The sequence below is a fragment of the Calypte anna genome, chromosome 4A (assembly GCF_003957555.1).
Source record: "Calypte anna isolate BGI_N300 chromosome 4A, bCalAnn1_v1.p, whole genome shotgun sequence".
Lineage (NCBI taxonomy): Eukaryota > Metazoa > Chordata > Aves > Apodiformes > Trochilidae > Calypte > Calypte anna.
Window position 1 is genome coordinate 20,223,527 of NC_044248.1, and position 27,583 is coordinate 20,251,109.

General features: G+C 41.1%; 2 protein-coding genes across 3 annotated transcripts in view; one reads left to right on the forward strand and one right to left on the reverse strand.

The window, feature by feature from the left end:
• Positions 1–9,835: 9,835 nt before the first annotated feature.
• On the reverse strand, positions 9,836–13,457 carry FGF20 (fibroblast growth factor 20). The gene is made up of 3 exons (XM_030450028.1): positions 12,899–13,457; positions 10,476–10,579; positions 9,836–10,081 (listed from the first exon to the last, which is right to left on the reverse strand). Exons 1-3 carry the CDS (start codon positions 13,455–13,457, stop codon positions 9,836–9,838), a joined length of 909 nt encoding a protein of 302 aa, XP_030305888.1.
• A 5,710-nt stretch (positions 13,458–19,167) lies between these two features.
• The window catches only part of MICU3 (mitochondrial calcium uptake family member 3), a 47,105-nt gene continuing 38,689 nt past the window's right edge, over positions 19,168–27,583 (forward strand). The window contains exon 1 of one of the 2 annotated variants that reach the window (XM_030449907.1): positions 19,168–19,482. In XM_030449907.1, the coding sequence (XP_030305767.1) occupies positions 19,201–19,482 (282 nt within the window). In that variant the 5' untranslated portion in view covers positions 19,168–19,200. The remainder of the gene's footprint in view (positions 19,483–27,583) is intronic. The other variant, XM_030449906.1, reaches the window with a different exon arrangement.

The following is a 27,583-nucleotide window of genomic DNA, read 5'->3' on the forward strand; positions in this document are numbered from 1 at the left end:
GAAAAGCTGCAGAGGTAAATATGAGTACATAACTCTAATAAAATGTTTTATCTGTGAGTGAATGTACCAGACCTGTACAGAACAGGTAGTCGAAGTCTTTTAGATTTTTGTATCATCAGTCATTGGCAAAAAAAAAAAAAATGTTACAACCAAAGTTTCATCAGCATTTCCTAACAAATAAATTCATGCTCCCCATTCAGTTTGTTGAGTGTGAGAAAAACACTGCTATGTTTGCCAGTAATCATCCTTGTTTGACTATAAAGCTGGCCAATAAAATACACAATGCTCAGGGATATGAAAACCTGTATGTAACACAAGAGGCCTCAGGTGCCACAGTTCAGAGAGAATGGAAAGTGGTGTGTGAGTCTACTGAAAGTTTTAAAAGAAAAAAGTGTATCTGCTTTTTAAGGACAGACAGCCAATGAGATCTGCTGCAAACCAGAAGGTTTCTGATGCTGCTTCCCAGCTATACACCAAGGGCTAAATGCTAGCAAAACAGTTTGATCTCAGACTGCTGCTGCCTCCCTTCCCTGCACACACAGCTTTGCTGCTCCTCACACCCCCAGTGTGCTGCCTGCACTCAGGGACTCCTATGCACTTCCTGGCCTCACTCCTTCATCAGTCTCAGTTGCTCCTCTTCCCACAGAAGCACATGGGTGTCAGTGCTGTAGCCACACTGGGTGAAGGATTTGGCATCTCTTGGGAGGCAAGGCAATTGTTTTTCCCTCCCTGGAAGTGTTAAAGGCCAGGCTGGGTGGGGTTTTGAGCAACCTGATCTAGTGGAAGGTGTCTCTGCTCATGCAGGGATGTTGGAACTATATAATCTTTAACCAAATCTCTCAACCCAAACCACTCTGATTCTATGAGCCCTTGGGATCAGGAAGAGATGCTTCTTTTTAAAAGCAGGGTCAGTGCTTCAAAATCCAGAGCTGCTTCTGATAGTAAAGAGTAAACAATGCAATACAAGCATCTTTCTCATCAGAACAGTCCAGCTCTCTCCAACAAAACATGAGATATTGATTGACAAAGGAGTTCAGGCTATAGTTCCTAAAAATGTGACTGTAATTAGAAAGACTTGATTTCCTCATTAAGCTGAGCATGGCTTGTGAAGGGTAGGTAGGAGCCTGTGTACACAGAAGAAGAATGAATGACTGACAGATCAGCTTTTGGAAGCCATCAGTCACCTATATGGAGAGCACAGTTTGTACAAATATGCAGGGACATGGGACTGGGAAATGTTCAGAATATGTTAACTCCATCCTGCCATTCTCAGCACTTGGGATCTCTGTCTATTTGTGTCTCAGAAAAGCAAAAGCAGAAATGTTAGCCAATTATGATTTGATTAGCTGAGTATTCTCATATATTTCCAACAGACTTAAAAGACATTAATTTCCTGCTAAACTGTATATATATATACTTTGTGGTAGCATTAAAAATAAATGTTATACCTCATAAGTCAGTACCAACATACATTAATTGTAATAGCATTAGACAGGAATTTTGTACAGAAAAACAGAACACAAGCCAATTTCCTTCTCTTTCAGCTGTGTGAAGGAAAAGCTGAACAAAAAAATAAAGTTCAAATAAACTCAAAGATCAAAAATATATCTCTTTTGATTAGTTTTCCTTTACTATCAGATCTCTTCTGCTGATTTGAATAGGTTACCTAGAAGAAACAATGTATGAAAGCCTGTCTTCAGATCTCTGATAGGAAATCCCCTCTGCAGCAATAAATATTATATCTATGGCAGGCAATTGGCAAGCTACCTTGATCATGATAGTCCCTGGCTGACAATCACACAAAAGTGAGACCAGAAAGTATATCTTAAATGTTTCAGCACTTGGATTTTCCTAACTACTCCTTTCAAGTTCCTTATGAACAACTTGTATATAGATCAAAACATGCTAATTTCATCATTGCTGGCCAGCATCATAAAAGAATTGTATGAGAACATATGGGCACACTCACCAACATTTTAAGCAACCAAATCTTTCATATAACTATTGAAGCTTCTTCATGAGATAAAAGAGTTTTGCTGTTTTGAAACAATAGTGCCTCTTTTTTTTTTTTAGATGAAAACACATGAGAGTTCTATGTGTCATCCATCATCTGTCTCCTTTTCATTTGAAATGCTGTCAAAGGGCTGCCTAAATATGTTAAGATAGCAAAGGCTAGTGCACTGCATGACCAGGAAAGTTTTGGGTTTTGACCCTGAATGTGCAAATGTTCCAAAGCAACAAGAACAAAATATAAAAAAACAGTTCCTGTACCTGGTTATGAGATTTACCTTATTTCTACTGTCTTGCAACAGACTTTGAAGGAGCATTGATAAGCTTCAAATGATCAGTTCTCAGTGATGCTCAAGAATAGATCAATCCTAAAAAGTGACCAAAAGAAAGTAAGAGAGGGTAAAAGCACGAAGGCAATACAGACTCACCGTATGAAAAATTGTCAACAGAGCAGATAGAATGGCTCATGGCAAAGGCTGCCAATGACCTAGAATTAGATTAATTGAGATTTTCAAGGTGTATTTGTCACAAAGAAAACCTACAGAAACATCAACATATTCCTTATTCCAGTTGTTTGCCTAGGATCATCATCAGAGTGGAGAGCCCTTCACATAGCTGAGATTAGCAGACACATTCCTAGATAAAAAAAATATCTGCTCATTACTGTAAACCCTATTCAACTGAGGCTATAGGCCACAAGACCACAACCACTACACAATTGTGTGTATCTTAGTCCAAATTTTTCACTATAAGTCAGGTGCGATGTGATGGTTCTTGAATACAGCCATGAGAGATTTCTAATTTTGTGAAAAACTTTATACTGCATTTTACAGTGTTCAGCAATCACAAAGCACAAAACTCAACTCAGGGGACTCTATGATTTCTGAATAGATACCCTTGGCACCCATGACCAAAAAGAGAAAGTGCAAATGACAAGATACTACGCTACACAGAGTTTAGGGATTAGTGTATGACAGTTTTGAGTTTAGACATAAAGATAAAAGCATAAAATTAAGAGCATTTGCTGACCACTTGGTGACTATGAAGTAATGGATTCCAGCTCACTAAGGAAAGTTCAGATAATGCAGTCTTCTCACAGTAAAAATCTACTGACTGTTTAGTCAGAGAGCAATAAGACTGTAGTGCAAGTAAGAGTTTACTTTGATTGGTTAGAAATAGTATTAAAAAAATTATCCATAGTGAGTAGCTAAGGTGGTTTTTTGGGGGGGAAATAAAAAAACAACAAAAACCCAGCCTCTGATCTGATCTATCTATTAAGAACTACAATTCTGAAAGTTTGACTGGAGGGTCAGCAGCACAGCTTTGTAGAACCATGGCAAGGAATTTACTGAGCAGGTAAAAGCTACTATCCAACATTTTAAATATCAAAACCTGCTCTAAATCCTACCTAGAATACATTACTCTACAAGCATGCAGCCAGTTATTTGTGCTAAAAGTTACCACAGGTAACTTTAATAGGCCCACTCTGCAGCAGGTCAAAGTTCTTGACAAATTTACATAGTTATATATGTTAGAAGAATTTTCTGCATTTATTTAGCTTAAGGATTAATTAGAGATATAATCCCCTTGGAGGTGGTGAATTTGATATATAAAGACTTAGATAGTCCCAAGGTTGAATAGATAGAGGGAAAGGCAGAGCAAAAAGCAGAATGAAGCTCTGACTCTTCATACTGTCATTAGATTATGCTACTTTTCAGAAAGAGTGGACAGCCAAAGTGGTGCTAAATCTAAGAGAAGAAGACAAAGTCTTATACCATCTGAAAAAAAAAAAATTCTGGCTGGAGTTCAAAACCTGATAACCAACCTGATCAGAAGGCTATTTAGTAAGGAAGAATTGCTAATTGTGAAAATCATCTTGGAATTTGCAAAAAGTCCTGAGACCATTCTCCTTCCTATCATTTCACCTCCATCATGTTCATGCCAAGCTCCAGCCAACTGGCTTCTATGCCTCTACCCACTTTGAGACCCATGTTCAAGTCTAAATCACATTATAGCCACTGGAATTAGAGGTGGATGTAAAATGAGTAATACAGACAAACACGTTCCCTGGAACAACCAACCACTGAGACTTCTGCCGGAAGCCAAGTAGAGACTTGTAATTAATGTGAAAAGCATCTTTCATAAATATATGTTAGTGTAGATATGTATAAATGACAGATGGCATTTGGGAAACAAATGTGACTTAACTAGAGCTCTATTCATAATCAAGTAAAAGTCATGACTTGAATATACCCACTAAAGTAGATTATGTGGTTTGTGATATTTTAAGTGTGAATATAGTATGATTCATTTTTCCTATAATTACACAAAATATATGAACTAGGACTTTACCACAGTAGGATATTTATTAAGCTCATTCTCAGAAGGTGGCCCTTCTAGTGCTCTTACTCCTTTCCTTATGAATTGCATTTACCAGAGATTTGCTATATAAAGAGAAAAACACCGGTAGCATCTTGGATGTGTTCAAAATACAGAGAGCTACTTTCACCACTGCTTTAATTCAGTATTTTCTTTTTTTCCTGAACTTCCAGAATGGTTCCAGTGTCTGATCATGTTGCAGGTGAAGTAGTTGTTTTGGCAAGCTGCCAACCAATTTCTGTTTGAAACTTAATATCCCCCCCGACTGGCAATAGAAATTAACTGTTTGACCTCTTCCCTGTTTGGGGTTGGTTTTGGTTTTTTTTCCTACTTGTGCACAACATATTCATAAAGATGTCACAATTAAGTATGTTCCACCTGAGAAGCTTTTACACCTCTCTGGTTTTCTGCCCATGAATCTCTGACTATTAGAAACCCACACAATATTGTCAAAACTTCTTATCAAAAACTTAATTAAAACTAACCCCATAAACCAAACTTGCCTGATAAACATTTTGAAAATATATAACAAACTCAGGGTGTTCTCTTTCTCTAGTACTACGTTCAATGCCTTGTACTGAGATAATAATATGTACATCCATATGTATGCTGACACCAAGTGCAGGAACAGCAAGGATTTCACCACAGCAGCTGAATATGCCCATGGAAAGGAAAGTGTTTCAGCAGAAATGTCTGACAAAGCAATACAGACCTCTGGGAAGCGTAGAATTCCACCTCTATGTTCTTCAGCACCGTGAAATGTTTGCTTCACTTTTCTGCCTCAGAAATGGAAATAACTCAGAAGAGAATTGACCCCCCCATCCGGGGTTCTACAATGAATTCCCTTAATATACACCTGTCTTGTTCTGAATCTCTTCCCCATGCAGTGGAGACACAGTGCAGTCTGATCTCATGCAGCCATTATGGTCATATAAGTTGAGTCTTCAAATGGTTGCACTACTCAATAAACTCACCAAATAATTGCAATACTTTCCCTCACATAAAAAACAAAAGGAGCAAATGCAGAGATTTCCAAAAAGCCTCCTTAGTGATAGTATCTTCATGAAGTGTGGAACAAGATGAGCAAAATGTGAGCATCTTACCACAGTGTCCTCAGGCTTGGTACAGTACATAAAGGCTATACCTTTATATAAAGATGTGCCCATGGCATATACAGAAAAAGAAGTAAGACAAACCTAATGACTTGTAATGATACAATTAAAACCATGGTAGTAAAGCTAATAGTATAATTATGTAAACTGGGGAAAAAATATTATCACACTTGTACCTCACAACCCAGGTAAATACCTGTGTTTAAGTAAAACTTCACTGTTACTGAACCAAGATTGGATGGCTGCAAAAATGAGTTTAAAAAGCACACCAAGAAATAAAAATCACTGTGAATGAAAGCTAGTATGAAAATGTACTTGCTAAATGACTCTCACATGTCAGAAAGCAGATTTTGCACAATGCTGGAGTGCTATCACAGTGCATGGCTATACCAGTGATGTGAACTTTCAGACGGAATCATTGAAGCTGCTGTCACTCCTGAAGGATAACACCAATAAGCTTGAGACACAAAACAGGCAGATACAGACAGGACCAAATTGCTCCATGCAAATATTGATTGTTCAGATCAATGTGTCTTTTTATACTAGCTGCCCACTTTTTCTGAGTAGATCAGTTCATCCCATAATATACAGCCACTTTCAGAGGCACTTGTATTCTCCTGTCTTGTAATTATTACAACTAGAAAACTACCACAGAAGACTGGTAAAAATTCTACCTTCTGCGTTCTGACCCAGAGCTCAAAGACTGCTCAAAGTAGCAATGTCACTTCAAATATGCCCAGAAGTCAAGGTTATTCCTGGATTTCATAAAATCTTCCATATAGCTGAAATATTGTTTCTGATACAACTTGGAAAAGAGAAAAAAAATGTGAAGAAATACAGAACTGGCACGGAGCACTCCATTTCCAGCCAGGTGAGATCAAAGGATCAAGTTTTACAGATACTGGGAGGATCAGTAGAAAGAAAAAGTGGAGCTGCATCTGCTATACAAACCACGTAAAGACTGTGAATGGGTCTTCCCTGGAAAAAAGAAAAGCCAGAAACAGGGCAGCCAGGCATGAAGGGATTTATTTCAAGATGTGACATTTTCTCTGCTTTCAGAGATTTCTCCTGAACCTTGAACAATGTCATCTCCTTTAGATTACTCTCATTGCCTTAAAGCAGCCCACAGCTTTCGGATTATTAGGGTTATGCAGAATGTAATGGATGGTAAACTAGATCATTAATTCTACTGATTAAACAGGACCAAGCCTCTCACTTGGGCTTTATGAAGCAAGAGTGAAAACCACACACACACACAAAAAAAAAAAAAAAAAAAAAAAAACACACAAAAAAAAAAAACCACAAAAAAAAAAAAAAAAAAAAAAAAAAAAAAAAACACAACCAAACAAAAAACCTGACCCTGACATCTACTGACAACTAAAGCTATTGGTCTAATGACATGAAAATAGATATTTTGAGGTGTTGTTTTTGCAACCACTATTTTCAAACTAGAAAAACATTAATGTCATCTGAGGATCATGATAGACAGAATGTAATAGGGTGAAAATAAATGCTACAAGGAGAAGTTTTAGCTATATATTCAATTCAGTCAGTGCTCTGGACTATATCATTATCTATGGAAAAAAGAGGCACAATAACAATACCAAGGACTATTACAGTCCCTGCCTTCTTCAAAGTACTTTTGAGGTGGCTGGACTAAAATAAACTACTAATCCAAAGAGAGATAATTCTTTTATTGGTATGATTTAAACATGGAGTGGTTTTGCCAGCAGTGCATAGAAATTGTGTTCTGAGCAGCAGCCACTCTTTTTTTGCACAATTTTCATGAAATAAATTACATTTCAACAAGCAGAGGCAATTTTTTTCTGTTTAAAGCATAGATTTCTGTGTTCAGCTATTGAGCTGAATAGCAGGGCTGAATAATAGGGCTCAGTGTCACCCATAAAACCATTATTTTAGGGTAAGCTGAAGTCCATTACAACATTATTTCACTAAACCGCATTCTGTGCACTGTAGATCTTCCCCTGCCTGTTATTCAGAAAATCTTAACAAATCCATTAGCCCTAGTAAGTTACTTTTTGCCAGTCACAAAGTGCTGAAACACCTTTTTCTTTACCTCCACTCAATTTCTATTTGTCAGATAGTAAAATCATTTTGTCCACAGTCCACCAGTAATCTATGCTTATCCACATCTCATTACAGACTGGAAGAAGTTCTGATACAGGTGCTTTATATACTGATTTTTTTGGTTTTGTTTTTGTTAATACCTTGATTTGATAGCAAGTATCCATGTGCAGTACTTGAACCATTTATCTTTTCACAAAAGAGGAGAGGCTGAGGGAGCTGGGGCTGTTCAGCCTAAGGAAGAGGCAGCTCAGGGGAGACCTCATTGCTCTCTACAACTACCTGAAAGGAGGGTGTAGCTGGGTGGGCGTTGGTCTCTTTTGCCAGACGACTTTCAACAAGAGGGCATGGTCTTAAGTTGTGCCGAGGTTTAGGTTAGATATTAGAAAGAATTTCTTTATGGAGAGGGTGATCAGGCATTGGAATGGGCTGCCCAGGGAAGTAGTGGATTCTCCATCCCTGGAGATATTTAAGAAGAGACTGGATGTGGCACTCAGTGCCATGGTCTAGCAACCGCAACGGTGGATCAAGGGTTGGACTCGATGATCTCTGAGGTCCCTTCCAACCCAGCCAATTCTATGAAACCAAATTCAAATGACTTATATTGAGCTGCAGCTCACTGGAAGCATTGGTACCTGAAACAAGAAAACAACTCTGGTAGAATACAAATATTGCTGTCCTCTCCTGCAGTTCTTTTCCTGGTGGAGGTGGCAATCTCCTAACAACAAATTTCAGCAGGTTTACTTCAAAAACCTGCATGGTCTGACACCAACTTTTGGTATTCTTACGGAGAGCAGAGAACTTCCCTTCAGCCAATGTACTGAAGAGTTTGTGCTTCACCACTGACAGTCCCAAATTAAATTAGTATAAGCTACTGCAATCTACCTGTTTTGTAGCTGTAACTAGCCTAGAGACATCAAAATTTACACTGAGAATACACCCTAGAGGAGAATTTATGATAGGCAGTGTCTTTAGGCTCCTCTGTACTCATTAGAGAAACAACTTCTACTCCCAGAAGCTTTTTATTCAGCAGTGTCAGACTTCTTACTCTGATACTGTTTCCCCTTAAACAAATCAATAGGGAATGTCATTAAAATATCTTGTATAGAGATGAGAATTATACACAAAAAATTTAAATAATACAGACAATAGTAATTTGTGAGATAGCAGTTATATTAGGAAGAGTTTCGCAAATAAACAAAGAAAAAAAAGAAAAAAAAAAAAGAAAAAAAACTAACAAAAACCCCCAAAACATCAAGTACACTGTGATTTGAATCCAGATTCAAATCCTCACATCTGTTGCAGGTTTGAAACATTACACACAGAGTGTTTTAAGAGACTCTCAATTTAAAAATGACAGTAAACCAAATAAAGTGAAATATTTTTTAATTTCCTTTTTAAATGTGCACTTGAATTCAATACAGATCTGTAAGGCACTCTCATAGGTCAAAAAAATTTTAGAATTCTTTCCAAAATAAGGATAGTCACAAGGCAATGGTATGTGCATAAAATAAAACCTTATCTGTTACAGATAAACAATGGCATGTGAACATGTCCAGGTTTTGGATGCATAGCAATGTAATGTCACTTCTGTACCATGACACTACTCAGAGTAAATACTGGCACTGTAAATTAATTCTTATTAGGGTTAGGGTCTTGTATTCTCTTCATATCCCAGTAAAAAATAAACTCTTTAATAAATAAATATATAAAATAAATATATGCTATCTGGAGATGTATAAATAAGTCCATCCTGAAGAAAAGTTCCAGCTCTGACTATGATGCATCAACATTTAAGGTCCACTACTGAGGTGGAGCCTCTGCATACACAGTTCTCAGGATTTATTGCTATTTTACAGTCCACTTCTTTCTGTTTCTTCCAGCTTTTGTGTCATCCATGTGATGTAGGTAGTTCTTTGCTAATTTATGGACCACAGGTAATCCAGACAATATTGCCAATAGTTTGTTACTTTTTAAAAAGTCACATTCCAACTCCCCTATGAAACCACACTCCAACTCTCCTCTGGTTACTGGCTACCAAACAGTCCAGCAAGCTTCCAGGAGGCTGGTACACTCTCAGCTTTTATTTTCTCTGCTAAATCCAAAGGTCAGAAAGCCAAGGCTTGCCTATCACAAAGTAGCTTCTCCCAGTTGGGCATCCTAGACCTCTGCAGGTTCCTCATCCTGGTATTGCCATGGAAACAGGGGCAACAGCTCAAGTATGGTTTTTCCCAAAGTTGCCTCCTTCCTCAGCTGTATCCTAACACATCCTTGTACAGTTCTGGAACTCTTTCAGGATCTACAGGCCGGGGCAGGAAATGTGTGAATTTTTGGTGTCTTTTGGACCTTGCCCCGTCTCTGGGAGTACCGTCCTTGTTAAGTGCTACAAAGTATCGACGCCCCGAATCTCCGTGTTTGTACACATTGGATGAGTAAGTGTTATACCAGTTCTCCTCAAACTGTTCCCTGAAGATGCATTCAGGAGTTAGTTTCTCCTAGAGAAAGAAACAGCAAAGAAAAATAAGTCAAGCTGTCACTTGGCATCTGAACACACATGAAAGAAGTATGATAAAACCAAAGTCTTTTAGGCTGTTGTTTGAATATCTGGTTTAGTTAGCTATTTTTGTCATAATTTAAGTGAAATGTTTCTTTTCAATTCTTCCCATCAAGGACAGAGAAACTTTTCCCACCACATCTTTAGTATCCAAGGCTATATCATGTACTTTAAAAATACATTATACATTTCAGCAGTGTTTTAATAGCTAATAATAATACTTAAAAAGCTAATTAAAAGCTAATAATAATACAGATAGCTGCTTGAGGGCTTTGCATAGTGATAAGTGAATCAAAACCTCAACATGTATGAGCTGACATCAAAGTTGTACTTACAGAACCATAGAGTTCTCCCTTCTCATTCATTCCTAGGTAAAGGCCACTGTCCACACCTCTGATACTGACCAGTCCCACTGCCACACTGATGAATTCAAGGATACCTGAACATATAGAAGAAGAAAAAAAAAAAAAAAAAAGTGAGAGAGATTGCTTTAAGTCAACTTGTAACAAAAATCAATAAAACCATCCAAAATGTAGCTGAAAGCCAATGAAAAATGTACATAACATAATATATACAGTCTCCTTTTTTTCCTGAAATTTCAAGTCTTGTATGGAAATTTAGTCAACATTCCCAGGAAAGCAGTCTGAGAAGCCTCATCTAGGAACAGGAATGCTTCTATCTAACAAAGGTGTGTGTATGTGAGTGTTGCATATGAAAGGATTTTATTAAGCACTGAGACCAAAGCCTTCAGTACTATGCAGTTGCAATCTATAACTATTATACACTATTTGCTGAACTCCTTTCTCAAACATTGGAAGATAGGTTTGAACCACCTGAAAATATACTTCACTTTCTCTATAGCATAATCTTGAAAAAACACTTCCATTATTAGATCATTTGAATGGAAATCAAAGTACAGATAGAAATTTTATATAACAGAATCTACCCACAGGAAAAAAAAGTATTTCCCAGCCATCTTATCTAGCACATGGGCCCACACCTCTTGACACAACTTACTATCTTCAGTGCAGGCTTTTTATGTTCATGAAATATGCTGTTTATTTGCTCATGTTTGGACTATAGCATTATTTATATTACATTTGCCCAAAAATGTAATATATATTAATAATACAAAGTATTCAGGAGATGAGGCACTGTATGAAGCCTGAAGCTGGCAAGACTATGCCAACATATTTAACCAATTGATATGCAGAGATTACAGTACATATAAAACATGAAAGAAAGGGAATGTGTGAACTGGCTTTTTGGGAGTTGTTAGCAATGTAAACAAAGCCTTAAAAAGGGTTGTTCTAGAATCATATCTAAGATTTTGCTGTGCAGCAGCAAAACCACAAAACATTTTAAAAGATCTGAATCTAAGGTAAGTGGTTTTAAATAGTGCATTTTATTTTGATTATGACTTTTTGTCTATTTGCTGCATATATGATTACTCTTTTTCATTCAGGACCATTTTTCACTCTCAGACTGTCTGGATGGACTGTCGGGACTATACAATAATTTAAAATGGTTTATATTTTAATTGAGCCTTGGCAGGTTTCCTATTTTTGTTATCAAGCAGCAGAGAAAAGAAATCTCTTACAAAGAGTAAGCATTAGAAACTCTATTTCATGTAAATTATCCTAGTTTTCCAGTTCCTTAAGCACAAAGTCCTATAAAAAGAGGTGGAGATATTTTGCCTTTCTGGTATAATTTTCAAAGCCACCCTTTTTCCAAAATATAATAAGCAGGTGATCCAACCCACAAAGCAACCACATCAGACATTCCTGCCAAGAACAGTGGTAGAATAAAGGAAGAATATTTCTCAAAAGCCTAGCAAATGTTTGATCTGGGGCTAACTTTTTTTCTTTTCGAGCAAAGATTTATTTCATGTTTACACGCTGTAGGAAATCTTCCTTCTGAGAAGAACTGTCTGTTTAACTACTGCTCTTTCACTTTTGAAAACATCCATGTGTTATAAAAGCAATTAAGAGCCACTCCAGCACATTGTTTTGACTATAGGGAGGATGATAGGAAACTCTTTAATCACTTTTTTTTACGACTGTTCAATCAATACACACAAAACTCCTACAAAGCTGTCAACAGCAGGTCTGTCCAGATGTCCAGTTCCTACAGCTGCTACTTAAGATTTGCTCTTATATTACAGGAATTAGTTAGTTACATTTTGGGGTTGTCATCATTTTGGTTTATTAACAGAAAGTTGATTGGAAAGCACTTTAAGTATTTGATCAAAGAGGCATTTTACACCCCTTTGCTTTAACTTTCTGTCCGGCAGAAACCAAGCAGTTTCATGCAGCCTAAGGTTCAGCATGCCCAAGTCCATGCACGATACTGTCCTAAAGACTCAGGATGCTTCCTGACAGTGAATATAAAAAAGAATGGGTCACTTTCAAACTTTCCCACTAAACCTGTATGCCTGCACTTTTAAGCTCCCAGAATAGCCTGAACAAGGCCTGCGAGCCAACCTCCTGGCTGGCAGGAGATGTGCAGCCCCCATGCTTTAAGGCCGAAGGGTTACGAGGGCACCAAGACGTCCCCCCCCCCAGCATCGCACCTCCGCCCCACGCGTGCGACTACTCACGCCCAGGGTACACGCACACGCACATAGGTACACACACACCACGCAGACAAGCACGCACTCATCCACCCGCACCCCCGTCAGCGCGCACAGGAGCGGACAGCACACGCACACGCCCGCGGGCAGAGCGCGGCCAGACCGGACCGGGCCGCAGCTGCCTACCGAAGAGGCTGTGGTCCTGACGGGTGCCGCGTACGCTGCCGTCGGGCAGGATCTGCAGGTGGAAGCCGGTGCGGCAGTATAGCTGCCGCCGCCGCAGGATGCCCTGCAAGTGCGCCAGGTCTGCCGCTGCCGCCGCTGCCGCCGCCGCCCCCGCCGCTCCGCCGAGAGCCGCCCGCTCCGCCGGGACCCGGCGATCTCCGAGCAGAGCCGGGCGCTCCCCGGAGGGAGGCAGCAGGAAGTGGGCGCCCACCGGCTGCCCCAGGCCGTCCAGGCCGCCCAGGAAGCCCCCCACCTCGGCCAGCGGAGCCATCGGGGTGCGGGGCGAGCGGGCTAGGGCGCAGCGGCAGAGAGCGGCTGCCAGCCTCTCCCGGAGGGCATGTGGGGGTGCGCGGCAGGGCCCCAAGCATGGGGAGCCGGCAGGGCCGGACCGAGCCAAGCCGTGCCGTGCCGTGCTGAGCTGAGCCGAAACGAGCCGAGCCGTGCCGGAGTTAGCCAGGAGGCAGGTGGTGTTTATACGCCCTGCGTGTGTGTATATATATACGGCGGTCCCCCCTGACATATGCTAATGAATCCCTCTGCGGGGAGGCTGCGTTTGAAATTGTAAACCAGCTCCCCCTCTCTTCGCACCTTCCTCTGATCTGAGATGACGGCGGGGAGGGAGCTCCGGGTGCGCACCCCGCGCCCCGCCGCCCGCAGCCGCTCCTGCGAGCCACGGGCGGGGCACAGGCGGGCCGGGGGGGAGGCAGGGGCGGGGAGCGGGGGTGCAGCCCTTGCGCTGAGCGGAGCGGGCAGCGAGGGGCGGGCAGCGGGCAGGAGGGAGCGGGGCCCGGGCGGGGGCTGCCGAAGCATTACGTGGACAGGTGCAAGGAGAGGCAGGAGGGAAGGAGGAGAAAGGGTGTTACCTGAGGGTTAGACCTGCCCAGACACACATGAAAGAAAAAAACTAAAGATCTGACAGTTTTACTCCCTGTTTCTAAAACGCTAATAAAATGTACATGCATTACCCTTCCCTTTTATCACTTCAGCTACAAGAAGGGGAATTTCTAAAGAAATTGGCATAGTCAGGGAGGTGTTTTCCCCTCTGCAAATGCTCGCTCATATTTAATTTATCATTAACATGACATGGAACTGATCTATAGCATTTGGATGTCAATGCAACATCTTGAAAACATAAATGGGCAGGCCCATAGTTTGGGATAAATATTTTCAAAACTTGCAGAGAAGAAGAAAGAAAGATTGAGAGATGGCTCACCTAATCCTGCTTGTTTGGTGTTTTGCATTGGGCTCGCCACCAAAGTCTGTGAGCACACCAAATTAGCAATAATATCATCTACTGAAAGACCTTGGTTGTCCTTCTACATACTTTTAAACCAATTTAGGACTTTGCTGTCCTGTTCCAGATTAGCATAGACATTTTTTTTCATCCCTGAAGTACAATGGTTTATACATGCAAATGCATTGGTGGAATACCTGTTTGTTATCAGCAAAGATAGAACAATTAAAACTCAAAGCTTGACTTTTGCCTTCATTCCTGCTTTTTCCGTAAAGGCCAGAGAATTTTAGGTCTCAAAGTACATGACCCATCAGCGCTGAAGATGCACAGTGTAGTTCCTTGGCAATGTTAAAACATGGTAGTAGAGTACAAAATACAAAGTTCTTTCATAGCTAATTCTCTCAAAAGTTTGATAGAATACTCAGTCGTTTAAAGTTTCTTTAAGACAAAAAAGTTGCAGAGAATCATGAGAGATTAGTTCTCCCATCTTGCTCCATGGTCTTTTCAGTCACAGTCTAAATCTGAGAGATCAAATGGATTTGACTGCTTGGCTTTACTTGCTATGGAGAGTAGAGGGCTAATTAATTGGCAGGTGCTTTAAAGCAGGTAATGCTACACCTTTTCATCATTGCAGTCCTAAGTACTGCCCCTGTGTGCACCTGAATTATAAAAAGGCTGCTTTAAAGCAAGTGATTTACTGTGGATGGATTTAAAACTGAAAAAACTAACACTAAATACAATGATCAGATAAATCACCTCAGAAGAGAGCAGAGGCAGACCTGCTCTGGAGGCAGTTACAGATAGATGTTATTTTACCTTTCAGATAACAGGAGCTTGTCATGTGGCGGGTCCCAAAAATCCACCATAATCGAGATTTCAAAGCACATCTGTGTAAACATTATCACATCAGTGTAAAACATCAACCAATGAGCTTTCTCTTTGAACCAAGTCTTCTTAATTGCAGTGCTAAATCAAAGAAATAGATCAAAGTTGAATAATCTATATGGCACCTATTTCTCAAGTAGCCTATGCACTGATTACTCAAATGCACACAAAACGTTTGAAACACGCATCAAATATTTTTATTGACATTACTGACAGGTCCAGATCACACTGTTCTCCACAGATGCTGAGTTGCAGGACATGCACTAGTATGGTACAGCTAAGTGAAGGAGGTATATTCCTCTAAGCCTAAAGATGGTCCAGTAAGGATAATGTCACCAGGTCCAAGCAGGACTCTCCAATCCTACAAACAGTAGAGGGGTCTTCTGGTTAGGTGGTACCACTGCACCCTGTAGGTAAGAGGGGGTTTTATTTAAAAAATCCTTAGTCATCACACACTGGAAGACCCTTATGGCTGTATCTTTCCTGTCACATAATGGAAACATTTAACACTGAGTGGAATATGTAACATTGATCTTTTCTGAGTGGTGTCTTTAATGTCTGGGCACTAAAACGGATATACTGTTCTATAAAGTACCAGAAAAGAAACAGAAAAGATAAGAAATTTTTTTTGTTGTTTGCACTAGTCATGTGACAGGAAAAGATAACACTAAAGATTTTTTTTTTTTTGCACGTTCTGAGACTATACCATGGGAAGTTAAATAATTTTGAAGAGTGTTTTTACAAGAGTACATAATTTAACTTAAAGTATACAGTGCAATCTAATCAACTCTACGTATACTTCCTAGAGACTGCACTCTCAGTGTCATTGAACAAATACATATGAGTAGTCAAGTTTTTATTTCCATAGCAAGCAGTTAGGACCTCTATAGACAATATAATTACTGCCTTATAATTATAATTACCTTTCCACATGTATCAATATTCAAATGCCTCATCTGGTAGTTTTTATATTAGTTCTGTAAGAAAATCACCGGATAAAAAATGTATTTATTTAAATTACATGGTTTCTGAATCTGCATACAAAAGATGTGCAGACAGTATATGTTTTTTGACTTGCTGCACAAATAAACTGCACTCATGTTCCTAAGCAAATGCCTCACCAGGGAAGTCTTAACATACCCAGGTGTAAGTAGTTACAGATGTTTTGAAGTGAAAAAAGGATTAGCCTAAAGGTGTTACTGAAAAGTCATTAAAATGTGGCTAACCAATTTCAGGGGAAGCAATGTGAATAGGAAGATAACTCATGGCTTATGTCTACACTTTAGGTGACTGATGTGTCATATAGCAAACAGGTTTACTTGGGGGCACTACTACTTTGGCTTCTTTTCCAATCAAATGGAAAAATGAGACTATTTTTAAAAGATAGTTGTATTGTTGAATGATGTCTCCTAATGAGGCAACTAGAACCTAAAAGATGCAGGAGCTGTGTTCTACAAGATTTTTCAGATTGTATACTTAGTCATGTAATTGTAGGAGAAATGCTTGAGTTTCAGTCATGCTAAGCATCTGAGACTATTGTCTTGACATCCAAACATTGGTCTTTATACTGGCCTTTTGTCATTTAGTACAGAGATGTAGCTCAGATTTGAAGACAAGACTTTTGGTTGTGAAGCATACATATAGAGTATTTATAAATAAAGCAGTACACACAAAAAATGAACAGAAGTGATCGTTTTTAACAGACAGCAATTATGAGCTCAAGGGAATTACTTGAGTTATTCTGGAATATTGAAAGGAATACAATAACTCATAACATCATTCACCTCAGATGCTTGCCTTTCCAGCCATAGCTCTGAGTTAACTTGACCTTGGCCATGCTTACAGTCATATGAGTTGTCACATTGTCACTTGACCAACATGGCCACACTTCTTCCTTGATATAGTATCATAACCACTGAGAAGTTTCTTAGAAATTGAAAATGCATGGGAATGTCAGAAACCTTCTACAGTGAGTTATGATTTTATATTTTCTGAAATCTTGTTAATAATAACATACAGTCACAAAAGATTTTGGATGAAAAAAAACAAGTAAACTCTCTGAAACTTGGAAAGAATATAAATAATTTATATTAAGAGGAAAAGAGTGAGGCTGCACCTGACCATTGCAAATAATGCCATAAGGTGTGCTGTGATCTGACATCTTTGTGTACAGCTTATTAAGTTTCAAGGTAACATAGGTGGCAATGCAGATTTTACCATAGAGAATGCCATAACATGCCATGCCTGACAAGGCCTGTTGCCCACCAGCACCAGGCAGGGACAGAAGAACCTGCACATTTTTAACAACTGGTCTTTAACTAGTGCTTGGCTAGGCTAAGGAGGGTGCCTGGAGCCATCCTAAGAATACTTGTCAGAGGAGATCTGGCTCACAAATGTCTGTTGTTTCCCAACGAAAAGGCCTCAACACAAGAATATAAAAGGGTAGGAGACAACACAATCTGAGATCATTATGCAATGTTACATGGACAAGACAAGGGGCAATGGGCACAAGTTGCTCCTGGGGAGACTCTGCTTGAATATAAGAGGAAGATTTTTCACTATGCGGACAGTCAGACATTGGAATGGTCTCCCAAGGGAAGTGCTGGATTCCCCCACTTTGGAAAGTTTGAATTCTCAGCTCAACGGGGTGCTGAGACATATCATACAAACAATAATATTAGAAGGGTTGGACCAGATGATCCTTGGGGTCCCTTCCAACCTGGCATTATATGATTCTGTGATTCTATGAAGAGCAAATAAGCTTGAAATAGGGACCAGGAGAATCCCTCTTCTCTGGGAACTTGAGGTGCTGTGAGAGGTACTGGAGGGAGAGGTCAGGTGGACCTGGGGAAAGCAGAAGTTTCTAGACTACTGGTACTTAGGGAATCAGGTACTTAAATGTGGTCCCAATGCAACTATGCAGTAACCGATTAAACAGCAGGCTCACTGAGCAACCTGATCTAGTGGCAGATGTCCCTCCCTGCCCATGCAGGGGGTTTAGAACTGGATAATCTCTCAGGTCCCTTCCAACCCTAGCCATGATTATCTAGATCAAAGAATGGTAATGGAAAGCATTACTCTGTCTTGGTATGATGTTTAGCTCCCTGTTTCACATTTAGTTTCTAAAAACTGATCCACATGGGACAAAAGTGCCTCTTATGGACACTTTACAGCACAGTTCAAAAATAATGGAATAGTCCATCAAGATATAGTGAGCTTTCAGGAAATTTAAAAATCAAAATATTTAACTTGCCAAATGTCAGTATAATGGACACTGCTGTTGAATTTCACTTTATCTGAAACAATGATTTTAGTTTCAGTTGCATATTGAGTAAGCACCAAGAGACTGGGAGGCTTTGGAAATGGGCTGGGATATTACCAGATTTTACAGGACTGATGGAGTTGCAAAAATCTTAATTCTAAGTAAGGATAACTAGGATCAATTGATGCCTTTAATAAAGCCTTAGAAGTAAAACAGCGAGCAATCTTGATGCTGCAGTCACCTCCAGCCTTCAGGATTTTGTGTTAAACGAGGTGTGGTGGGAAGCTCTTCCTTACCCTAAGCTACGGCTTCCAGGTTTCTGCAAATACTTGTTACTGGAGGGTGTAGATCCACTCCCCTGGGAGCAGGACTACGAAATTACAGGGTTAGGCTCTGGAACACGGCTCTGAGCACACACAAACTGCAGCGAGGCCCACGGACCAGGTTCAGGTTCAAAGCATCACACTTCGCAGGCACTTTCTCTGACACTGCCGGATTCAGCTCCGTGCCCGTTCTCTACATTTGGTCCAACCACTCCGTATCTCCGCTACCTTGCCTGCAGCCCGCTACGTCCCGCTGCCTGCTGCTGCCTGTCCCGAGGGCTGGGCGCGACGCACGGTTGCTCTCGGAGACAACCCGGCGGTGCCGCCTGCCGCACTCAGGCCAGGACCCGGTACCCCCACCCTCGCCTGGGGGACATTGGTCGGGCTGCAGGGACGCAGCACCCGTTGGGCCGGCGGTTCCGGGTCGGCGGTGCCGGTGGTGCGGGGCGGGGACTGGAGGGGGCCTCTCGCTTCCCCACCCCTGCCCCGCTTCTCGCGAGGCTTCTGCCGGCCCCCCCCGGGGGCTCCGTCCGTCTGGCGCTGGGGCGGAGCGGCGGCCATGGCCGCTCTGCGCACCCTCTTGCGTTGGCGTCGCCGTTTGGGCCCCGCGCCCGGTGCGCAGCCGACGCGGAGGCTGTGGGCCGGTTGCGGGACCGGGGCGGCGGGGCTGAGGCGCTGGCGGCGGGAGCTAGGCTGGGCGGCGGGGGGAGCTCTGGTCGGCTACATGGGGTACCGGCTGTCCGACCGGCGGCGGGAGCCCTCCCGGGAGCCGGCAGCCACCGAGCTGAGCAGGGCACGGGCGCTGCTCCCCATCCCCGTGGCGGCCGCTGCCAAGGAGACGGTAGGTGTGAGTGCGCCGCGTCCTCCTGACCGAAGGCCCGGCGGCCTCTCGCCCCCACCCCGAGGCCTCCTTCCCTCTCTCCCTCCCTGCCTCGCTCGGCGCTGCCCGGTGCTCCGCCGGGCGGTGTCAGGTGGCCGGGTAGCCGGCGGGGATGGAGCAGCGTCGCTCCCCGCCCTTTCGCTGTGGAGATGTCGCTGCGTGGCGGCGGCGCGGGCTGTCTCCCAGAGGTGACCCTGTGTGGAGCCGGCCCTTGGGCTGGGAGGCCAGGCAGGCTGAGCGGGTAGGGCCCCCGGGGGCAGAGGCAGGAGTCTGTCACCTGTCCTGTATCGGGAGAGCTGTCACTGAAGCGTCGTGGTAGGCAGCGTCATTGCAGGCCTGCGCTGCGCCTCAGCATGTAAACTGTGGGTTTCTCGCTCAGCTTTTCCCCTCTAGAGCTGCCCCAATCAAGTCTTTCTTTAATAGAAAATGTTATTTTGCAAATTGAGCTCCTACTGATAATGTAAACCTCAGCTTCTTTGTATGTAGTACTGTTATCTTTCTAATATGAAAACTTACGTAGAGTGAAAGGTTTATGCAGAGCTTCATAAGAAGTGATGGTGTGGCACCTAGTGCAAATAAGTAATGCTTCAGTTGTACTAATTTGGTAAAAATGGTGCTTGGTGAACTATGGGTATCAAAAGTAGTTGATGGGGACCTGAAAAATGAAGTTTCTGGTGACAGGGAGGAACTTCTACACAGTGCCAAATGTAACATATGGTAACAGCAGGGGTGTTTCAATAAAAAATTAGGTAGTTTTAAAAACGTCAATAGCCATGGTTAGGCGTATGTTAAGATGGTATCTGCCAGGACTGGAAATGTGTGGTGCAAACGGCCTGATTTCTGTAGATAAAGTTTATCTTATGTATGGAAGAGGATCTACATTTTTGCAATGAAGACCTTGAGCTTTAGGATGAATCCTGTTATCCCTTTTGCCCAGTTGTTAGCCACAAGACAGATTATGTTGGTGGCATACTTTATGAAGGGAAATTTAGTCAGATAGTTTTCATTATCCAGTTATTTGTTGTCTTGCAAGTGTTACTATGGCCCAGAGCACCACACACAAACTTTCAGCCTTTCAATCTGTTTTGATTTGGCATAACTTTACACTGTTTTAATTACTGAGTCTTAGTTCTCAGTCTTCTTTCAAGGGAAATATGGCTGCTGCAGCCTTGTAAAGTCAATAAATTTAGTGTGATGTGTAACCCTTAATTTTCACACACCACTCTAAAAGTGTTGAGGTTGCAGAGTCAGGATTGAGGTTATATTTGAATAAATGTTTAATAAAACTTATCTTCTGTGTATAAGCAGGCTATTTTTCAAAGGCAAACACCAGGGGAAAAAAGAGAAAGAAAAGGAATACCATACTTGGCTTCATGTTTTTATGTGGAAAAGGGCTCTAATTAATTAATTTTTCCATTTACACAGTAGAAAATTTGAAATATGTCCACTCAGTTTTTGTGGTCAGACTAAGTGCACAGGCTGACATCTCGGAATGCTAACTTTATGTTGCAAGTTTTTGGTTTTGAACAAGTGGTCTCACTGATTTCAAATTGCAGATCTGAACACTTGGCATTCTTGGAAAAATTTTTCTGGTTGAAGCTCCCCAGAACTTCTAGCTGTAGAAATTTTGGTCTGAGGTAGTGGTTTCCTGTGCTTTTTTTTATTACTGACTGCTGTGCTGGAGAAAGGCTTGTGTGACAAAAGGGAGAGACTGTAGTTTGGTTTTGAATCTAGCCTGTGAACTACCAAAAGTACTTTGACCATGACCTCCACCTGTGATCTGTACTCCATTTATGTGACCTGTGGTGAGCACCAACTCTTCCATTACAGATTTCTGAAATACCCCTAGAGGTGTCTTCCAAGGGAAGAAAAGGATGCAAATACTGTGTTCAAATCATATTGTATGGTATTCATAGTATTCTGCAATGATACTGTATAGTAATGTCCTTTATTGAAAAGCTGAATTAATGTTGCCTGAGTGACAATAGCTTTTTGAATTCCTGATTTTAAGTGCTGGGCTTAACACCCTAATAGTGTCTAACAGTTTAGAAGACATGGTAACCTTTGAAGTAGAAAACTGTTTCATGAAAAGCCATATAAGTGTCAGTGTCATTAGGATCAAGGTAGGAGCTCTTGGATCTGCTGCAGAGTGTGTTTAGATTAATGTCTGGAGAATGACTATCTGCTGTTTCTATATACATGAGTTTGATTAAAATGTGATGCACCTCTTGCTAGGAGGCTTTTAGGATTCTGTCATGTACTGACCAACAAGAATGATGAGGCTCAAGTATTGTGGGATCTTCTTCATCTACTTTTGGAAGGTCAAGGAGAAGTTGAAGGCATTTCTGCTTTATTCCTGATGCATAAATTTAACAGCGTTTCTTGGGGCTTTCTAGGTTTGTCATTCCCCCTCTTCCCTTGGCTCCCCATTTCATTTCCAGTCTCAGTCTGCTTTTCATTCTACCCAGCCAAATCATGCAACATCTTTTTTTTCCTTCCTTCCATTCAATCCAGACTTTTCTATTTCATCTTAATATTTTCATTTGCATGCTGCTTCTTTATTCTTCTGTCCAGCAGGATGCTTTCTCCAGATAATATTTTCTTGGAATATTGGAAGCATCTCTGCTCTCAGTTTATTGCTATAGAGATACTGGTGGAAGCAGTTGCACAGAATGTTTCTTACATCACCCTGATCTGGAGTGACCATTATTGCAGGTTGAAATTTTGGGGTACTTGGCTAAGAAAAGGAGTATTTCGGGGTGGCAGTTTGCACAGGCTCATAACTTACTTCTTATCAGAACAACACTAAAAACACAACAGCCCTGACACTGAAGACTATTGTGACCAGCCTTTGCAAATCCTGAAATCTTTTCCTTTACAAAGTGGAATTTTAAAGAATTTTAAAATGTTCAAATGTGAGCAAAGCAAAATATATCTCCTTCCACATTTTTTGTTCCATTCAGAAAATCCACTGTGAAATATTAATTGATAATGAATAAATTCATTTTTCATGGTTAATACATGATGAATTTATAACTGAAAACAGCATTATAATGTAAAATATTCAGATATTGAAAATTTTCAAGAATATTCAAGATAGCTTTGGCTGTCTAATCCATATTTTTGGGGTTTAACCCTGGCCAGCAGCCACCCCACAGTCCCACACAGCCACTTGCTCACCCCCTCACTGTAGAATAGGAGAGAATTGGAAGGGTAAAAGTGATACAGCTCATGGTTTGAGATAACCCCTGGTTATCTGGAAGAAGGGACACATTACACCCATTTTTAAAAAGGGTACTAAGGTGGACCCTGGGAACTACCAACCTGTCAGCCTCAACTCTGTGCCTGAGAAGATCACGGAGCATATTCTCCTAGAAGGCACATGGAAGGTGATCCAAGACAGCCAAAATGGCTTCACTAAGGGTAAATCCTGCCTGACAAATCTAGTAGCTTTCTATGATAGGGTAACTACATCCGTGGACAAGGGACCTGTACTGTTTAATAGTTTTATCAATGATATAGACAGTGGCATTGAGTGCATCATCAGAAAGCTTGCAGATGAACCCAAGCTGAGTGGTGCTGTCAATAAGCCAGAGGGATGGGATATCATCTAGAAGGACCTGGACAGACTGGAGGGGTGGGCCCAGGTGAAACTCATGAAATTCAACAAGACCAAGAGCAGGGACCCACACATGTGTCAGAACAATACACACTATCAGTGCAGGCTTGGGGATGAGGTTTTATAAAGCAGCCCTGCAGGAAAAGACTTGGAGTGCTGGTGGATGAAAAGCTGGACAGGAGCCAAGAGTGTGTCCTTGCAGCCCAGAGGTGAAAAGCTGGACATGGGCCAACAGTGCATGTTTGTAGCCCAGAAGGCCAGTGGCATCCTGGGCTGCATCAAAAGAAGCGTGGCCAGCAGAGCAAGAGAGGTGATTCTGCCACTTTGTGCTGGTGAGATCTCACCTCCATCCAGCTCTGGAGCCTTTAATACAAGAAGGATATGGACCTAATGGAGTGGGGCTAGAGGAGGACTATGAAAATGGTCAGGGGGCTGAAACTTCTCTCCTAGGAAGACAGGCTGAGGGAGGTGGGGTTGTTCAGCCTGGAGAAGAGGAGGCTCTGGGGATACCTCACAGCACTGTCAGGAAGGCTGGAGGTGGACTGTCTGCAAGAACTTGTAGTGATAGGGTGAGGGGCAATAGTTTTAAATTAGAGAAGAGCAGTTTTAGATTATGTTAGGGAAAAGTTCTTTACCAAGGGAGGTAGTGGCAAAATGGAACAGGTTGCTCAGGGGGGTAGTTGAGGCCTCATCCCTGGTGATATGCAAGGTGAGGCTTGACATGACTCTGAGCAACCTGATGTAGCTGAGTATGTCCCTGCTTACTGCAGGGGGGTTGGACTAGGTGACCTTTAGAGGTCCCTTCTAAGCCAAATTATTTTATGATTCTATAAAGATAGTTTAACAGATGAAGCAAAAGCTTCATGAGCAAGCAAAGCAAAACAAGGTATTCATTCACTGCTTCTCATCAGCAGTCAGGTTTCAGCCTTTTCCAGGGAAGCAAAGGCGCCATCACACATAAGGGTGACTTTGAAAGACAAATGCCATCACTCTGAATGTCCCCCTCTGAATGTCCTCAGGACCAACACTGATGATTACACAGATGGGGTGGGACACCTTCCCATTCTTGACCAGTTCAGAAATGAGGGACATCATTTGAGAGTATCTGAAAAAAACCTATGAGGCTCTTACATAAACAGCGTCAGAATGTTCTGCAGATCTTTCTCCCTGTCCTGTGAAACAGTGGGAAGCCTGATGAGCAACACACTTGGGAATTTATATACAGGTGAATAATAAGAAGTTTCCATTTGCTAGAAGTGTAAGCTATGGTACATATCAGCAATATGGGGTCATGGTGTGGGAAACTTTTTGAACAGATAAGTGTCATGTGGTCTGTACAAATATTCTTGCTTGAGCAAGCATACTATTGGAGATGTGCTGCTAAAGAGTATGATTTTTTACAGAAGCAGCATGAAGCTAAGCTACCTATAGGATTCCCTTTTCCCAGGTGCTTTCTCAGAACAATTCAGTCCTAACAACCAGGGGTTTATATGTGATTACTTGGAGCAACATTATAATAACACAACAGTTTTGATTTTAGCATTGCTGCTGCATAACATTTCAGAACAACAGTAAAATTCTGCACTCAGAGCTGCTTTTTTTTTTTTTTCTGTCTGAAGGTTTTGGAGAACTCCACCAACAGACAGCTCCTTTAAAGTCTAGGAGATGCTTATGTAGAGCAGGAAGCTCTTTGAAAGAGCTGTGACTTTGATACAGATTCTCTGTACTGACAACTGAGAACAGTATTGACCCAAGAATAGTCCTTATCCAATATACTTCTTATGAAGTGTTTACCTTGTCAAAACAGCTGTGTATTGTGGTTTTTTCCCAGAGGAATACAGAAATTTCAGAAAAAACATAATCCAGTGTCAGAATTCCTAAGAATAATTTAAAAATATAATAATATTTGTCTTCTGGTTCCTTGCTTCCATGTTCCTTACTTCCAAAATTCCAGTGTCATTTGTAAATCTTATTAAAATGGTCTGGAAAATACCAGTGATGCCTCTGTGTTACAAGATCTTTTCTAGAACCATGTTGTCATTGTGTAAAGGTAGTGAATTCCAGGTCTTTATTTTTATGAAATATTGTCTGCGAGTCACTTCCTTCAGAGGTGATGTCCCCATTGAAAGGGAGACAGGGAGGGGCAGACACAGGATATGGACTTTATCACATTTCTTGAAGGCACACTCATTTCCAGGAAAAGGAAGCTGCATAGTTTGGATGTTTCCAGAGGTTTTTTTTTTCTAATATCTCAGCAGTACCGTCAAACTCTCTCTTTGTGAAAATACACAAAAGGTCAAGTTTGTTTGTAGCAGCACTTTTCGAAGTGGATTACATCATGTATTGCCAGCTCTGTGAAATGAAGAACGGGGCTTTAACTCCAAAAAAGTAAGGCAAGCTCCCCTAGGGAGGAGGCTGTCCTGCCTGCTCAAAGAAGATGCCCTTCCACAAGGTGCATAAAGGATCTTTTTTAAAGAAACTGCAAAAGCGTATTTCACATCACAGGTCAATTGCCAAATGTAGGAAGATGGTTTGCTCTTTGGCTGTTGACATCTGAAGATCACTGTCATGGTCCTTAAAAAGAATGCTTGCCAGACAGCTGTAGTGAGAGGCACACTGAAGGGGAAGTAAGTTTTACCTCTCAGCATTCATGCTGTGTTCCTTGGGACATGAGAAAAGGATGATACGTGTTTGAGGGAGACAGATCCAACCATTGGCATGTTTTAGTCTTATGCAGTGAAGTATTGGACCTGTATAGAGGGATATACACCATGACTGAAGCTTACTGAAGAACTGCTAGAGGTTAAGTAACTTCCTTGTGAAACTAATGGAAGAAGGACTTTTGAAAAATATTTTAGCATAGTAGTTATTTTGGAGGTTTTCTGGAATAGCTGTGCTTACAGATAAACTTTGTCAAGGTTTTCCTGGATTTCCTGTAACAGAATTTTATTTAACAAGGCCCTTTTTACAGCATTTTAAACACATTCCGTGTTCCTATACTTGTAAATGTTTTGATACAATAATGTCCTTATCTTAGTGAAGCAGAATCAACTAACAGAATTGTTGGCTGCACTACATCTAAGTAGTCTGCTAGAAATATAACTTCTGTAAGCATCAAAACAGTTTCGTCTGCTTTGGGATTTTCCCACACTGGGAACTTGACGTTTAACCTTTTGGCCACCCAGCATGAAAACAAAATTCTGCTACTTTTATCTACATGGGAGCATATTAAATAAGCCTGAAGTCAAATATAAACGAAGGAAGTACGGAACAGCATTGCTTTGAAAACCTTTTTTATTTTAATCATTTGCACAGATTCTCATTGATGGAAGACAGATTACTTTGCAAGCAAAAATTCAAAGAAACTCACTCACTTGAAATAAATTAGTTAGAGATTAAACTACTGTAACAACATATTTTTGACTGCAAGCAAAAGGGACTTTTAGTAGTAGATGTTGGCCTCCTTAGCAAAAATAGTCTCAACTTTATTTCAGTTGGAAAAGCAAGAGAGTACTGATTTGACTTGGAACACATCAAAGTTGTGGGGTTTTATGTGATACTGTTGGATCTTTTTATCTTACATGCATGCACACACAGCATGTATATTTCTACCTATGTGTTTTGTAAAATATTTTGTATTATTTGTAGATATCCTCAGAATCTGGAAGTTGGAGTTTTTTCTGTGTTTTGATAATGAACTCTCACAGATGAGTTCTGAGGAGCCTTATGAGCTTGAAAGCATCAGTTTTTATAATTTTCAAGAGAAAAAATGCATCTAGAATTTCATAGAATCATAGAATTGGCTGGGTTGGAAGGGACCTCAGAGATCATCGAGTCCAACCCTTGAACATTTAAGCATATCTCTATGGGAAACTAAATCTTTTGTCATAGAATAAAACTACCATGTTACTGACTTAATGTAATATCAGAGTTAATACTTGAGTGTTTCTTCTGTGTTTTTTAATAGAAAGGGTAATGATGTCATGTGTTATCTTCTGCACTTTACTTCCACTGAACCTGAGCCATATCATTACCACTTATGGATGTTTTCAAATAGTTTGGGGTCATAACTACTGCAAAAGATTAGTTATTTTAGTGTAACTTTCTGAGCTTATTTCCTGTGTTAGGCCATGTCCTGGCACTGGATAGTTATTGCAAGGATTTCACTGGAAGGCCATACATACTGGAAGGGCATGACAAACATGGGGTCAGGAATGGAGGTTAACCCATGCTTCAGGGAAGTTTGAGCAGTATGTGGAAGCCTTTGGTGAGAGCACCAGATTTTGGGGACCTTTTGAATTTTCTACACTGATAGACACAATACATGAAAGATTAACCCACAATGACAGTGAGTTTTGAACACTAGTTTTGCTCAATAGATCTTCTTCACCCAAGTTTTTGCTGTGAATAGAGGAAGAAAGTAAGAAGAAGTGTCATGCTAGA